The following is a 16,339-nucleotide window of genomic DNA, read 5'->3' as shown; positions in this document are numbered from 1 at the left end:
TAGTATTCCTCCAGTTAGCCTACACATTTTCCCTAAAAATGTATTTTATATTGTAATTATGCTACTTTGAAGGACATTCATATTATTAACAGTTTTTCCACATTATTGAGGAACTGTTTGAACATGTTAACACCACGTTCCGTGAAAGCCTATCTATCACAGTTTTCCCAATTTGCGACGCATGTCAAACATCTTTAGTTGTTTATTTTTACAGTTACAATCTTTGCCTGGCTATACGCCCAGCCTCCCTGACACAAGTCTCAGCACTGTGTAAAGCGCTGGAAGTTACATGGGAGCAACAGCAAATCCATGGGAGCGACATGACTGCAGTTCGTGAGAGGAGGGAAATAGTTGACCTCACTTATGACCTATAGGGGAAGAGGCACATGACGATGTACTCAATAATCAAGCAGTGTGTATGATTGCATGGAAATGAGGATATTAACAGAACATAGCTCCTCTATGCATGGCGAACATCTTAATCGAATCACTTTCATTATCAAAGAAAGAGCTATAATCCGATTATTGCGTGTAAACGGCGTCAGCCTCATCATTGGCTTTGTTTCAAATGACGACAAGTTGAACATCGTCACTCGTGGGTCAAGTTTTCAGCCGTGACAGCCACCATATAGTCACCAGTCTTACAGTTGAGTTCTATGTACACGTTAATTCATGAAGGACTCAGTGGATCATGAAGCAAACCATCACTTTAGCTCATCTTTGGTATATCCATCTTCTGAGTGCTGCCATATAGGCTCCCAGTGTATCTGAAAATCTACCTTTAACAGCTCGTAACCTCATGACAACCATCACATTTAATGAAGATGACATGCCACAGAGGAGGCGACTCATCTTCTTTCTCTGCAGACAATGGATCAAAACACAACGGAGCAACTTCTGAGAAACAAAATAATGCGGTTCGCATGGCATTTTCATCAGATGTCTCAAATGGACTCGTAAGCTGTTTAAACCTCTTTAAAGCGGGTTTTCCCTTGTACCAGAAATGTAAAAAAACACTTGATGGATATCAAATAGCCTACCTCAATACACCGGTATTAATTCCAGTCAATTTGCCCTACATGTGAACCGTACCGGAAAATCACTATATTCTTATAATACAGGGATGTATAGAGTGTCTGTGAAACTCACTTGTGGGTTTACAATGACATTATTGTACTTCATTGCATTTTAAATCCTTTTATTCCCTTTTATTGTACTTAATTGTATTCTTATAATGTTCATGTAGGCTATTATAGTTAATGTTACAGTTTTACTGTGATATTTGTATAGTATCTTTCTAAAAGTCATTATATAGTTCCTTTTGGTGAGTAGGCTATTTTTTTTTTCTTTTTTCAAGGCCCAATGTGCAGTAAGAATATAGCGCCACCTCTGGTGCCACGGTGCACGCTTTGTTTATTTCAGTGGATTGGAATAAAAAACATCCACGCTGAATTTGAGCGAGAATGCGCAAAATATTCCTGTTAAACATGGGGTTTACCTTTGTTTTGATGCTGTAAAATCCTGGGAGAACTAGCAGGCTCCATAGTGTCGGCTTAATGTTTCCACAGCCCCGGAAACCCTACTGAGCTTACATATAAAATATCATGCTGTCAACATTTTTGTGTTTCACTATTATCATTATCTCGCAGGGAGAATAGGCCTATGATGTATTTTTCTACGGGAACGCACTTACACTTATCCAAAAGATAAGGAGGGCAGCTGAGTGTGGCTTTGAATGGGTTTTGCCGGAAATTAGACGAGGGCTGTCTTATAGTTAACTGTTCATGTTGGTCTTGTCTTTAAACAGGGATGCTGGACGGTAAATCCACCTAGAGCCAGTTTGCCCACCTTTTTAGACTGACAATATCTGAATTCATAGTAGGCTATATGAGGATAGGCTATTTTAGGGGAAAACTATAAATGAATGCATTTCTGAAAGTATCTATTTGTTGTTGTTCGCTTTGACTGTAAGTTTAGCCCCCTCGCCTTTTTATTTTCCCATCACTGTAACCATGAGATGAAAATGGACTGGTACTTTGAGTAAAGGTGGGGTCTGGAAGTTGTGACGAGATTTAAGAATCTGTATGTACCAACATCTAAGAAACTTCAAAATTCCTGGATTGGGACTGTAATGCTTTCTACTGGTTATAGAAGTTCCTTGTTCGAACTTTTGAACAGTTTTACAATCATGACGAAATCTATCATGATTATTATTATTAATGCTGTTGTAAAAGACTTAAAATAAACCCATTAGACTGTTGAGTACATTTTCTTTGAGGATGACAATTTGAAAGATTGCTCCAGTTTTATGAAGGATCCTCAGGGTTTGTTTGTTTGTTTGTTTTCGCTTTACATGATTGCCCATAGGCTATAGTTATATTATATAGGCTATGAATTAATGGATTACGGTATGGTCCATAGATCCGTTATGTATCTCCAACTGTGAGTAGATAGCAAACTGACTCTAAAAGAACAACATCGCCCTCTAGCGCTCTCGTGACTTTTCTAATAAAGGTGACTGCTTTGGAGATAAAGTAAATGGATAAGACTTCAACCTACTTCAGTAGCTTTGGCCTGTATGTGTTTAGGAAAAAATACCGTAGCTAATTAATTTGATTCTGCAGGATTTAGACGTAGGCTATCAGAAATTTGCAAAGTATTTCACCCTCTAATTAACATATTTTTAGTCTGTAGGGTAAAACTAGGACACATAGCCAAGTTCTTCATGAATTATTTAAACAAAAATGAAATTGATTTGAAGGTAAGATGTCATCGGACTGCAGTCAAAGTTAAGTTTTGTCCCATCAATGGGAAATGGAGTTGATGAATAAACGTGACCATTAAGGTGGGGGTGATTTCCTCTCAGACCATTCATCGACCAGACACCCTGTAGAAAAGTGTCTACATTTCTGTTTGTCAGCAACAGACGCAAACACCCAAGAAAGAGAGTTTCAAAGGAGAGTGTAATTACTGGCCTGGCCCATAAACTCATTTAGGCCAGACGTCTAGCCATTTCTATAGCTTTATTGGACCGCGTTTCTTCCTGCTTTAAAGTAATTATACGTACAAGTTGGACAATAAATTCGAAATCCGCGCAACACCTCTCCCAATCGTAAACACTTTATTACTAGTTCCTCTACATTTCAAATGAAATCCACTATTTTGAACTTACAGGACCAGTGCAAATCAAAAACAGTAGCCTTCTTCAACAAAGAGGCTTCAATGCAGTTCAGTCTTGGATTGCATTTTAAATTCATTGAGTCTCCAAACAGATTAATTTGTTTCCTTTGCAAATAAGAAGATGTAAAAACTCAACAGTTTAAGTCTAATAATGATTCTAATTAGCTAAGATTTTGCGTTGTGCATCCCCGTTACAGGGAATTTATTTTAATAAATTGGGAATGTTATTCTGGAGTCTGGCACGATTTTGTCAGTGAAATGTCAGTGAATTAAAAAAAAAATTACATAAAATAACTTTGTACCAGCGATTGCATAGTAAAAACAGTAGAAATAAACTAATAAAAGAATAGCACCTTAGTGTATTTATTGATGCTTAGAGTAAAATCGACATTTTCCTTTCCCCAGATCTGACACTGACTTAACGTGGTCTCTGAGCAAAACGCAGGCGTGTAGCAGAAAGCTTTTTAGCCTTACAAACATCTCATGGACAACAATTTCTTCACAATTACAAGTCTTAAAAACACTTGTGAAAATAGGTAAATGTACAGCCTACTGATGCAGTAACTCCGTCTTTTCATATGACACAAAAAGCAGTCAAAGTAGTTTGTCTGAGAAACAGTTTATATACATTTCCAAATTCTAAACAGCTAGAAAAGCAATGTACACACAGGCATATTCCCTACTGTGGGGATACTTAACAAATGGTTATCAGTGAAGTTGCTTGAATACCCCCAATATGTAATGAAGGCAAGTTTCATGTGTAAAAAAAAACAGAAGCCAGAGAGAAAATCAGATAGCTGGAGACATAATGTTCTCGGCTTGTGTCTGCACCAATCTCACCAATACAAATTCCAGTACATTTAATGCACTTGGCCAATGAATTGATTCTGACCTTTCCACTCATATAGGCTACCTAGGACGTCTAGAAAAATAAAATAAGTTTGTCTACTTAAACTCCTACCAAAAAAACGACCAAAATTTCATTATGTTGATGGTTTCTTTAGTACAAACATCAGATGGGTGAAATGGCACCAGCAGGTAATTCATAGCTGGTCTTTGCTGCTCCTCTCTCTGTTCATCTTCTTCATTTTCATCCTCCTATTTTGGAACCATATTTTCACCTGTCTCTCGGTTAAACTGAGTATGCGGGCAACTTCATAGCGTCGGTCTCTTGTCAAATACATGTTGTAGAGGAACTCCTTTTCTAGCTCTAAAGTCTGATATTTTGTGTACGGGCACCGCTTCTTTCTCGTTGAACGTGCATGAATCCAGTTTGCTGCAGGGTTGTCTGAAAAAAGGGGGAGATACAAAGTAAAAATAAATGTGAGAGTGATTGTGCATTATGTTTTTGAACCACTGACTTTGCAATTTGGGGGTATTTGACTTCCTATGCTATAGGCCAGCGGTTCCCAAAGTGGGGTCCGGGGACCTCCAGGGGTCTTTAAATGGGTTCTAGGAGATCCTCATCAAAATTAGGAATAGTTTGATTTCAATACTCAATACAATTCATTTGAAGAAGGTACAATGAGAGAATGCATAAGGATTACTAGTTCGATCATAGGTATTACTGTAGATACTGATACCTCCCCACCAACAGTAGCCTATAGACAGTTATATAATTCTGTATAAATTAGGCCTATATCGAACAAGAAAATCTTCTCAGACAAAATCGTATCGAATAGCGGTCGAATGTGTGTCTATTTTAAGGGTTCGTGACATTAAAAAGTTTGGGAACCCCTGCAATAACCCGTCTAGGGCGGGTTTTTTCCCCTTCCGAGTCGTGGTATAGTACGAGACACTTTTATAGGTTAGTAAAACCTCCAGTTTTACACACCCAGCTCGTACAGTTCTTAGGGTTGTAAATCATGGCTGGCTATTTCGTTTACTTACTTGGGTCAAGTTGTTGTTGTTTCTCTTCTTTGGGCTCGCTGTGGCTCGAAAGATCACTTCCAATGTGCTCTTTAGCCGTTTTTTCTGCACACTCGGATACTCCACACGCAAAATCACCGGCGACCGGTCGAGCCTCCGCTTCCAACGTGTCACACTCGGTGCTTTTCGGTGGCAAAACCTCGGGCTTTGTCCCATATTGGCGACCGCTGGAGTGAAAGCCGGAAAAAGAAACGTGGTTGGAAATAGGGTCCATCCAGGAGCGGACGCCTACATATCTGCCGTCCGAGGCGGCGAGATGGGACTGGTGGTGGTGGTGGTGGTGGTGCACGTACGGATGATAAATCCCCTGCGGATGAACCGAGGACCAAGACGACGGGAAAACGGCGGACTTTGGTGCAAAATTGCAAGAGGAGAAATCTGCGTTGTCCCCAGCACCTGATGGCCTTGGGGTCACCGTGTGTGGAGCCTGAATAAAGCGAGCACCGTACACATCATCTGGCTCCTGCCCCATTATAGAGTCCACATAGCAGTTACTGAGAGTGCCACTGGTAGACATTTTTTGATCTCTTCCTACTCATATAATAAGGGTTACACTGTTACGGGAAGCGTCCCTCTATGAACAATCATAGTATTTTTGCTGGCCTGCATCTACAGGGATTGGTTACATAGATCACGTGGTCATATTTACCAATACAGCGAGTAAATCAGTCCTGCCCTTGCTGATTTTTTTTTTTCCTGAGGTTTAATTTAGCTTTTCATTTCAGAAATAATAAAAAAGCCCCATCAGGCGTGACTGGAGGGAGAAAACAATCGCCCAAATGAATGTTAATGCTTTGTTTCCGTTTTGCATACATGTGCGTGTGGCTGCAGGACGATGCCGGACTAGTTCACACAGGATTATTACACACATTTCCCCCCACACATCCTATCAACATGGATGCCCTGTATCTTGATGTTTCAGAAAACTCTTATAATATCGTCATGATACCCCTAATGCTAGTAAAATGGTTTATAGACTACGGAGTCCTCGTAAAATAAATGTAATAACATGTTGTAAAATAACAGACGCCATTTCCGTTCACACTGCGGTGTATCCATTGTTAATTTCTATCCAGTGAAGAATCATATTTTCTGGATTAGGTTTCATTTTTTAAACTTAATCAGGAAATAGCATTTGTGAAATGATTGTATTCACTCAAAGCAGAGCAATAAGCTTTATGTATCAATAAATTTTTTATGAGGTGCGTGTGAATATACATGCCGTTAATAAAACAGACTCGGAGAAACAAAGTCCATCTGTAGATAGCTGTCTGAAAGGTGGAATTTAAAAGTAATAAGAGTAATGTAGCCTATGTTATTTTATTTTTTAGTAAAAATGACAACTTTATTTTTTGCGTGTTATAACTGCAGAATTTGGTGACCTTCAGTTGATCTAAACAACCATTTTCAGTTGAAATAGCCAAGATATCGGCCAAACCTGCAAGCCAGATCGGACTGACGATTCTATTTTACCTTATAATAGATAATGACCAAACATTATGTTATCTTATATTAACAGATACTGAAAAAGAAAAAACAAACAAACAAGTAAACGGCCATTGCACCAGGCCTATATTGCGCGGAGGGAAGGCAGAGCTAATTCTTGCAATGCCTGTGAATTTGTGCTTGAACGTCAAAATTTACATTGAATCCTGCACACCGCCATGTACAGGCTATCGATTTTGTTACGGGCAGGCCAGAAAATAAAGCAACATGTTTATTTGATTAAGCCTCTCTCTCTCTCTCTCTCTCTCTCCCTCTCTCTCTCTGTTTTTCTCTCTGTGTCTGTCACTATGCACAGAAGTAGGCCTGTGCACAGAAACTCTAAACAATCTTCAATGTAGACCCATGTTATGCGAAAACATTGGAAGATGGGAGGCGGACGGCGGAGGTGACTGGAGATTGTCCGTTATCCTACTCTTATTATTAGGCTACTGATTAGGCCTACTGATTCCTACGTGATTCTCAGACAGTAGCATATTTTTGCGTTTGATGTTATAGGCAAAAAAAATATTAGCCTATAATATTCAATTGGACTACTCGTTTTGGGGAGCTGGAGTGCAGTTAACAATAGGCAAACCAATTCACACCATCTTACAACTAAAAAAGTGAACTATTGCTGGTAAATGTTTGAAAAAATACGCACAGGCTCATTCTGAGATGAAGACAAACAATAGCTGTAAATATTCAGTGAAATAATTTGATAAGAGACACTTAAGGAACATTATTAGAATTATTATTATTATTATCATTTTGCAATACCATTACCTTCTTACACTGAAGTACGACAATTTGGAACAACTCTCCATTCTTGCTTTTTCCTGCTCTTATAACTCTATATGAACTAGGGCAAGACAAATAGCGCCTATACACAATGCTATGATGTAGGTGTAGCATTTGAAAGCGTAAGGCCGGTAACTGTAGAGATAATTATAGACTTAGGCAGGATGAACAAATACAAAACATGATAGCTTGACAATCTATTTATTGCAGGATACATGCCACAAACATGCAATAGATTCACAGATTAACATTGGTTGCTGCCACTTAAAGGCCCATAGAAACATGTTCACTATTGAGCAACTGGCTTGCGCTCACTGTAGAACAAATTTTGCACTATATGACACCAAATGTGCTTTCATGTCTGAGATAGACTAATGCTTTCCAAATAGGTCGTCATTGCGACATCTTCAGACACAATAAAACAGCAATGTCTACTGGCAGAGGGAAAAATATCTACTACTCCAATAATTTAAGACCTAAGTGTTACCCTGTGATAAAATAAAACAAATACACAATGCCACACAAAGTAATAAAAAAATGGCATACAGTCACAGTTTCGTTGAAATTGAAGATAAACGTCCAATGCCACTATAGCATCAAACTGAACAGGGGAAGAAAAGGACAACAAAACACTAATACATGCAAGCTCACGAAAAGGTGAGATTTGAGGTCAGTTCCCGGATGCGGTTTTCCCTGCTCATTTTCTTCAGTTTCATCCTGCGGTTCTGAAACCAGATCTTGACCTGCCTGTCAGTCAGGTTGACGCTCCTGCTGATCTCTAGGCGGCGCTCTCGGGTCAGATACATATTGAACAGAAACTCCTTCTCCAACTCTAAGGTTTGGTGTTTTGTGTAAGGGCATCTTTTCTTTCTCCCACTTTTTGCAGTTAACCAGTTGCTTGTTGGCGTGTCAGTCTTGCAGTCTGTAAAATTCAGAGCAGATACATTTTCAGAATGGCAGTGAGCATCAGTGTGAACACATCTCACCTGGTGCTATGGATTTCACCTTTGGGAAATAACACACAATATAGGCTACTAAATGCTTCCCCAAAATAAATGCTATACAGGGGGTGTTATTACACGGGTTACATGCAATCAGCAGGAAAATAAAATTGAAATTAGGCCCCAAACAGCCAAACCGCACACCAGGACGAAACCTTTATGCAGCTTGAAACCTTATATGAATTCTACTTATCTTTATGGCAGATAACAATGGCTTTTAAAGGAATTATGAAGCCTAGTTTAGTTGCTTACGTTGCCAATGTTAATTTTAAGCTGAAATGTAGTTACCTATGTCATATTATAGCTTACAGCGTTCCCTAACTTGTTAACATGCAGACCAAACTATCCAGTGTTACACGGTGGCCATCAGGTATAAAGGGCAGCTTCAAATGTAGGCTAAATGTAAGGAACATTAGAGAGATTGCAATTTGTATTTCTGCAACAATTTGCAAAATTTTAGAATAATTTGAGCTACTTATATTAACTTTTTGGAGTCTGAAAACGGTGTAATACTTTGCTAAAAATAAAGCAATAGAAGAATATAATTTCAAGAAAGGCAAATTATTCTAATTAAAAAATATCAGGGAAAAAAGACACCTAATGTCTGTTGCGTGGTAAAACCATTCTCTATTGCCTATTACTGCAACCTGAGAAAGGCTCTCATTAAACATTACGACTTTAGGGTTGTTTGTGTTTTATACTGGGTTTTATGATGCTGGAGCCTTCGCATTACAGCGCCACACGATAAAAACCTTTTATTGTAGGCAACCCACCTTTCCCTTCCTTCTGTGGCAACTCTGGGCTGGAGACAGAGGCTTCAATGGAGCAGATTTTCTCCTCCGAGCTGGACTTGGGATCTGGACTTTCTATGGGCACGGGTGTCCTTGAGGTCTCGGGGTTTTGCGGAACATCTTCAGCTTTCTTATCCACCTCTGCAAAAGTAGAAGATGACGACGACTGCGATTTGGGAGTGACCCGGTTGAGCTGCATCAGTGTTGGGTTTGGGCTCGGCGTCTCATGGCAGTAGTTTTCCTGATGCTTCCCACTCGCATACGTTTGACTCAGTCTGAAATAGCCCGGAACAGGGATCTCAGGGCCATCAACTGGACAAGACTCAGGAATAATGTTAGGATATGCGGGGACTTCTGACGAGCTGACTTTTTGTACTCTCTTATCGGAGTACATGCAGCAGTTACTCTCTTCCTTAATGCTCTGTGAAAATGTACAATTTGACATCTGGCTGGGCGGCTCTATTCTGCAGGGTCTATTCGGATCAGTCCAGTTATCTATTTGAGGTATGTACGAGTGGACATTCATGCCCATATTTTGGTGGTTGACCTCCCCTCTTTTGCCGAAAGACGGCAGGAGTCCACAGGTTTGCATTCCGTAAGTTCCCATTTCTGAGCCAGACGGCATGTACATGTTGCTGTTGGAGTAAAAGCTGTCCGTCCTGCAAGCACCAATTAAAGAGTCCACTAAAAAGGTGTTTGCCGCAGGAGAGCTACTGGGAAAGGACATTTTTTGGGGTTAAGTTCTATAGAGGAGAGAGATGTCCTTTGTAAGCTGACATATCTAGGAAAAACAATCTCCGTGTAAGTCAGGATGCCTCCCGACCACATGACAAGCCCACCAATGAGATTTGAAAATGGCCTTGAGACGCAGCCTCCTCTCCCTGCACACACAGACTCACTGACTCATACCTCGGATGCAGACGTGGTCAACAGCGACACCTACAACACGGACTTGAAATTGGTTTAGAGACTCACAAAGAGGCATCGCGAGCACATATAGGCTATACTTAGAGTTTCCCAAAATAAAAGGAATCAGATCTAAATGACACCCAACATATCCGAAAATAGTTCACTTTCAACTGCACCTTTCACAGAAGGGCTATTCAACAGCCAAAACTGTGAAATGTATCCGCACAACATGCCTTTCGTGTGTGTGTGTGTGTGTGTGTGTGTGTGTGTGTGTGAGAGAGTGTGTATATGTGTGTGTGTCTGTGTGCATGGGCGCGCGCGTGTGTGCAGCCTACATTGCGCATAGGCGACAACTGCAGCCTATTTAAAAGAATGTAACCAGCTCTATTTAATTTAATGCCATTTCTTTATTTAGTTTTTGATGATGAAATGAACTATTCACATGACTTTATGCCCATATGAACTGTATTTTGTAAGTACTCTCCCAAATATCTTTGAATAAAAAAAGAATTAGCCTACTGATGATTAGGCCTATATTTAAATGTAGCCTATTGGTTTCACTATTAATTCTGCACTGATTGCATTTCCGTTTTTTACAATTTGCATAGGAATTTAGCTGAACTAAGCTTCATTGTCGTAATTATACAGGACCAAACCAGTCGATAGCCAGACAACACCTAGGCCTATTTAGATTTCCTGAAAGATATCAACAATCAAATAAGGCAACTGTAGAAAGTAAAATGTGGGTCAACATTTCACAAATCTAAATGAACAGGATTTGCCATAAACTCTGTGTATGTATATAGGCTAAAATGTATTGTTCTTGCAAGACTTCTTTTGTCAAATAAATTCACCTTAAGACAGACATATAGAAAATCGTCCTTTATTATTTGCACAAATCATAAAGCACAATATCTTTATTTGCATGTTGTAGTCACTGGTGTATTTCAGATAAGATGTTCAAGTGTAAAGTTCAAAATAATGCCTTTTTTAGCAGGGGTTATTTTGCTCGGGGCTCCATTGTGTTAGCCTGCAAGGTATGGAAATGTGTGCAAGGGAAACACCTACTGTGCCTGCTAAACCCAGGAACAAAAACACTTTGTGCCTCAAAATATCAATCGACCCAAAATCAGAGGCCCACAATCAGAGCCAATAATTGCTGTGGCAGAGATCTGGGTCTTTACAGGTCTTTACAAACAAACAATTAAATACAGAAAAACGCAGTTTGCAATCATTATATCTTTGGTATTTAGGCGACAAGCTTAAAATAATACAATTTGAGAGCATGTGTATATAGTTATTGAATGTTTTCATGGTTGTCAGATCAAATATTTACAACTGGCTGTAAGTAAACATATATACAGATTCTCTCAATGACACATGATTTACAAAGACTAAAATATATTACAATAACCTAGTTTTGGTTATGGCAGAAATAGCTAAATAACGTGGAAATTACGCTTGTCGATTATCCACATCTCATTATTTAAATGCAGAAAAATAACATTTAACTAAAAGGCATGCGACATCAAATTTTACTTTCTATATGAATAATTGGTTACAAAATATTCTCAGTATTCTGAATAGCCTGTGACGTATGAAATTTATGAAAAAAACAAAATCCTTAATATATTTTATTAATCAGGTGTAATTAACCAGTCACACACACACACACACACACACACACACACACACACACACACACACACACACACACACACACACATTCAAAAAAAAAAGGCTGCACAATTCAACAAATCCTGCAAATCCTGGCTCAGATTGTGAGATGTTGTGTCTGATATTTTGCCAAATGAAATAGTCTAAAACAGGAAAACAAACAGATTGCGGAATGGCTATAAAATTAACTACTACCGGGTACAACTCTTGAGAGAGCGGCAAATGGTTTCGATAATAATAATAATAATAATAATAATAATAATAATAATAATTATGCACTGCATAGAAAAAATGATTAAAACAGGTAAAAATGAAACAGGTTAAAAAACAGGTGAAATACGAAGCAGATCTTTGCCAATAATAACAGTCTCCTGCGTCATATCTTGAACACAAAGAAAGAAATGTAAGCTTGTGTGGCCTACAGGTAAAGATCGCAGTCTGGAAATTAAAGGTTCAGATGACAAAACTGTTTACATGTTATTCCATCGCCTCATCTAAAGGGTCTTATGAATAAAGACTAAAATTGGGTTATGTCAATTTCCCAAGTCACGTCGAAATCATTTAAACATGACTTTCAAACCCATTTACTGCCTGCAACTAGGATGCTGCAACTACAGGACACCAGAAAAAACAACTAGCCTATTATATCAGTTCAACTGAAAACCATGTAGTCCTCAACGCTGAAAAATAATGTTTATGTTCAGTTGGCTATTGCCTGTGTTTGTACTGTCAAATAAAACAAACCGCCCATTACATGCTTTTAAATTAGGCAATATCCCATGTAGGCTATATAGGCCTACCTTGGAAGTATAATGAAATATGAGATACTGCAGAAAACCAATAGCGACAAACTCATCAGAGGAACTGTTTACTGAGTGGTTTGATATAAAACCACCCTGAGATAGTTTGGGACATTTTTAAAGATTTCAAAAAGTTGCCACGTTTAAGACAACAGAATTCAGGCTAGTAGATGGAGTTACCATTAAAATAAAATAAAAAAATAAAAGAACAAAACTTCTGTTAAACGGATTATCCCTACACCCACTGACTGATTTTCAAGACAAGGATACATGTTAAATTTGGCTGAAGTATGCATTTTTACCCTGTTAACCAAAGCTACAAGTCTGCCCTCATGTGGATAGAATGAGAAGGAAACGACTCTGTAATTTCTCTATGGGCCTGATATATTCCATTATTGACAACACATTTAAACGGTTGCTTAATGAAATCTCAGTTTTGTAATCGTTTTTTGGGGTAGGGGAATAATTGTACATTTGATTGCTCACGAATCAAATTAACGTAATTAACCCGCCCCCCCTCCTGTTTTTCATAAAGGACATCGAAACGAGGGGTGAACTGCACAGGCCCAAAGTGAAAATAATCATCTAGTCGTCACATGAATTATCAATAAAGTAACTAGTTTAGTGGAACCGATGCATTTAATCTGTCTTTTTTCTTGATCCAACAATTGCTTACAAAATTAAGAGAGAGGAAAACAGAGTATTGAAATTAAAGCATCGCGCACTGATTATTTCACTTTTTGCGGTACCAGTTTGGGGCTTTAATCCCCGCTAGACAGCAATGGAAACTTTTCACGTGCTTTAATTCAACAAAGAAAACCAACTTTTTCACTGCCTTTTTAGAAACCTTTGTCCTTGCAGATTTAGAGGGCGTCTAAGGTTAACATAAGGGCGCGTAGTACTGCAGCAGATCTACCTGAAAGACTTACTTATTCAATTAGATGAGAGGTGACGGTCCTGGCTTGTAGGCCTGATATGAAATTATATCTCCCATTGTTTTCCAGCTGACACTGGCAGCGTTACAAATGATGTCAGATAGAGCTAAATAGAGAGGGAATGCGTTGAAATGAGTACAATTCTCCAAAACATTTGTAGCCTGGAGTCAACTACTTTCAGACAGGAAAAAGACTCAGTCCTCTTGTAGTCTGGGGGATGGGACACCAAAGGTCCAATAGCCCCCTATTTAGACATTTACAGCTACTTTTATTATACTGTCTAGACGGTTCAAGGTTTAGTAAACAATCCAGTGTTAGAAAGCAAAGAAAATAACGGGAACATATAGGCCTGTATGCGCCAAACTTCCCTACTGATGAATCCTCGCACAATTTCCAATATAATTTCAGTTTTCTGTGGACAGGCAACATTTGCGGCCTAACAGACTTTGACGAGCTCCTGTAAGATAAAGGTTTCGTGACTAAAATGATACACCATTTGTCGTGTCTACTTTATTTCACACCACAATGTACATCACATGCGTCTTATAAATGCACATACACAAGGCAGCCTACTTTTATAAATAATTCCATAGCATAGCTTGTACTGTGCTGAAATACGTGTTGCCAATAACGCGAAGAGGTATGAACACAAATAAATAAAAGCAGACTTGTATATTGTTCACAAAAATATGGCACGTTGATTATACAAACGCAAGAGATCTTTGTAAATTAAATTGTTTCAAATGAATGATAAAAATGCTTGACAGGGTTCAAAAAATGCTTGACAGGGTTCAAAAAATGCTGAAGGGTCCAGTCTGTAAAAAATATTGGGTTTAGCTCCCATTTTACTCGCACATCGTGTGTGTGTCTATCTGTTCCACCATGTCAGATTGGCTATATCAGAATAAGGGATTCCCAGTGAAATACTGTAGGCGGTCGCGGTTGAGCTTTTTCTCTTTCATTCTTCTATTTTGAAACCAAATCTTCACCTGCCGATCAGACAGATTTAACATCCTGGACAGCTGAAGTCGCTTCTCCTTGTTAATGTAAACGTTGAAGAAAAACTCTCGTTCAAGTTCTCGGATCTGGTATTTGGAGTAGGGGCACCTCTTCTTTCTGGACTTTGTTGTTGAACCTGCAAAGGAAACAATATGAAAAGGTTTTTAATTGAAAGGAACACCAGGTGATAACAGTTGTTGTGGTAAAAAGTATGATACAGTTAACAGGTTGACAAATAAACTGATTTTTTCCAGCACAAAGGCTCTCTGTCACACACACACACACACACACACACACACACACACACACACACACACACACACACACACACACACACACACACACACACACACACGCACACGCGCGCCCAACAATGCAACAACTGAGAGATTTGCATTGAAATGAACTTCACTGAACTGATTTTTATGAATAAGGTAGGGTTTGAAGGTAGGTTATCAAATTACATATTTTTCTTTCACAATGCTGATATAGTCTATTCGTATAGAATGCACTACAATAGCCTATATAAGTTTCTCTAATAGCTAAAACCTGATTCTGTGATTCTCTTTAACTGTCTGCGTCTTTGCCAGTGTAGCTCAAGAAACCTATCAATAGCTATCAATTCCCGTGATTAAACAAACTATCAATACTATTAACACACAAGGAACACAACAAGTTCGGGTTACTTAAACTGTTTCCCATTGTAAATACCTTTACAACCGTAAAGTAAATCTTATAGGGATATAAAAGCTTTTGCATGCTTATAAAGAGGCATATAAACCTAGACGGACATGCTAGTGGACATATAGTGCTATCCAGCCACTCCATTGTCTATAATGGTTTACCTTACACACCTTATGCCCTGTACAATGAGAAAAACACCTACTCTGTTGGTTGTTCTTGTCGCCGCAGTTGGAGGATGAATCCTCGTCGATGCTCTCGGTTGGGTCTGGTTTGGACTCTTCTGGTTTGGTTGAAGTCTGATTGTTATTTGCAGCATCTCCCGGGACAGCAGAGTCTGTCTTTTGTTTGGGGAGCTCAGGGTTGGGCTTGTCCGTGTTGATAGTCTCAAAAAACTGGTCGAAGCCCTGAGGAAGAACTCCATTTCGGCCAACATTGGTGAAGAAATTGCACGGCGAGCTCGTCCCTCCGTGGTGGCCGTACAAGGACTCGTTTTTGAATATCACATCCGCCCTGCTGCTCGAGGACTGGATTAAGTCCCGATGCATTATCTCGTCCGCTGAGTAGTAAGACGCGTAATTGCCCCTGTAGTGCCATTTGCTGGGATGGTCCAGTCCATAATCCCTGAAAGCGACTTCTCGAACAGGTTGGACTTGGGCTATGTTGGGAGAATAAGGGAAATTTATCTGACACGAAGTAGTCTGCGGTAAAAAGGAGGAGACTGATGTAAAATCAGGCGCCGAAACGTAATAAGTACAACTCGGTAAATACATATTTGACGCACAGTTGCTGCGATCATCGTATTCCGTCATATCTCTCCCCTTTTCCCCTTAGCAATAGAGGAAAGGAATTGGCAGCTTGACTGTGTTAAACTTTGTCCATCTATTGCACCATAGGCGTGTGGAAAGACCCCGCCAGGGAGAAAAAATCGGAAACGTAGGCAGACCTGCAATTCATCTTGATCGATTCTTGAGGTAATTGTGTCATGTGATCCGGCAAAGAAATTACCATACATCAATATCAGTCATTAAAAACTGTCCAGAGAAACTCATGTGGGCGCATGCAAGAGACTTCATTGGTTCTCAGGCTGCAGAGGCAACTCCTCTCTAGTCGTCTTGTCCTATAGCTCACGGAAAAGAAATTTGTGAACCACC

General features: G+C 39.3%; 3 protein-coding genes across 3 annotated transcripts; all 3 read right to left on the bottom strand.

Moving 5' to 3' along the window:
• Positions 1 to 3,895: 3,895 nt before the first annotated feature.
• hoxd9a (homeobox D9a) lies at positions 3,896 to 5,648 on the bottom strand. The gene is given in 3 exon segments (XM_071531870.1): positions 3,896 to 4,468; positions 5,071 to 5,629; positions 5,631 to 5,648. Coding segments are annotated over 3 exon segments (822 nt in total). The 3' UTR covers positions 3,896 to 4,223.
• Positions 5,649 to 8,039: 2,391 nt separating this feature from the next.
• Positions 8,040 to 9,963, bottom strand: hoxd10a (homeobox D10a). Its single transcript, XM_071531859.1, is given in 3 exon segments — positions 8,040 to 8,314; positions 9,167 to 9,914; positions 9,916 to 9,963. Coding segments are annotated over 3 exon segments (1,071 nt in total).
• A 4,361-nt stretch (positions 9,964 to 14,324) lies between these two features.
• Positions 14,325 to 16,012, bottom strand: hoxd11a (homeobox D11a). The gene is made up of 2 exons (XM_071531860.1): positions 15,391 to 16,012; positions 14,325 to 14,640 (listed from the first exon to the last, which is right to left on the bottom strand). The coding sequence occupies exons 1-2, from the start codon at positions 15,995 to 15,997 to the stop codon at positions 14,405 to 14,407; spliced, it is 843 nt and encodes a 280-aa protein (XP_071387961.1). The 5' UTR covers positions 15,998 to 16,012; the 3' UTR covers positions 14,325 to 14,404.
• Positions 16,013 to 16,339: the final 327 nt, after the last annotated feature.

This window comes from Centroberyx affinis, unplaced genomic scaffold (assembly GCF_046629955.1).
Source record: "Centroberyx affinis isolate AG114_WGS23_722 - 3 ecotype Tasmania unplaced genomic scaffold, CSIRO-AGI_Caff_v1 ptg002144l_1, whole genome shotgun sequence".
Classification (NCBI taxonomy): domain Eukaryota; kingdom Metazoa; phylum Chordata; class Actinopteri; order Beryciformes; family Berycidae; genus Centroberyx; species Centroberyx affinis.
This window is presented reverse-complemented; position numbering and strand designations above follow the sequence as displayed.

What these genes read in the sequence shown, in the direction of transcription:
- hoxd11a (XM_071531860.1), bottom strand. Translation starts at nt 15,997, where the DNA reads ATGACGGAATACGATGATCGCAGCAACTGTGCGTCAAATATGTATTTA. An exon ending in CGACAAGAACAACCAACAGA is followed by an intron (nt 14,641 to 15,390) that starts GTAGGTGTTTTT and finishes TTTCCTTTGCAG; the next exon opens with GTTCAACAACAAAGTCCAGA.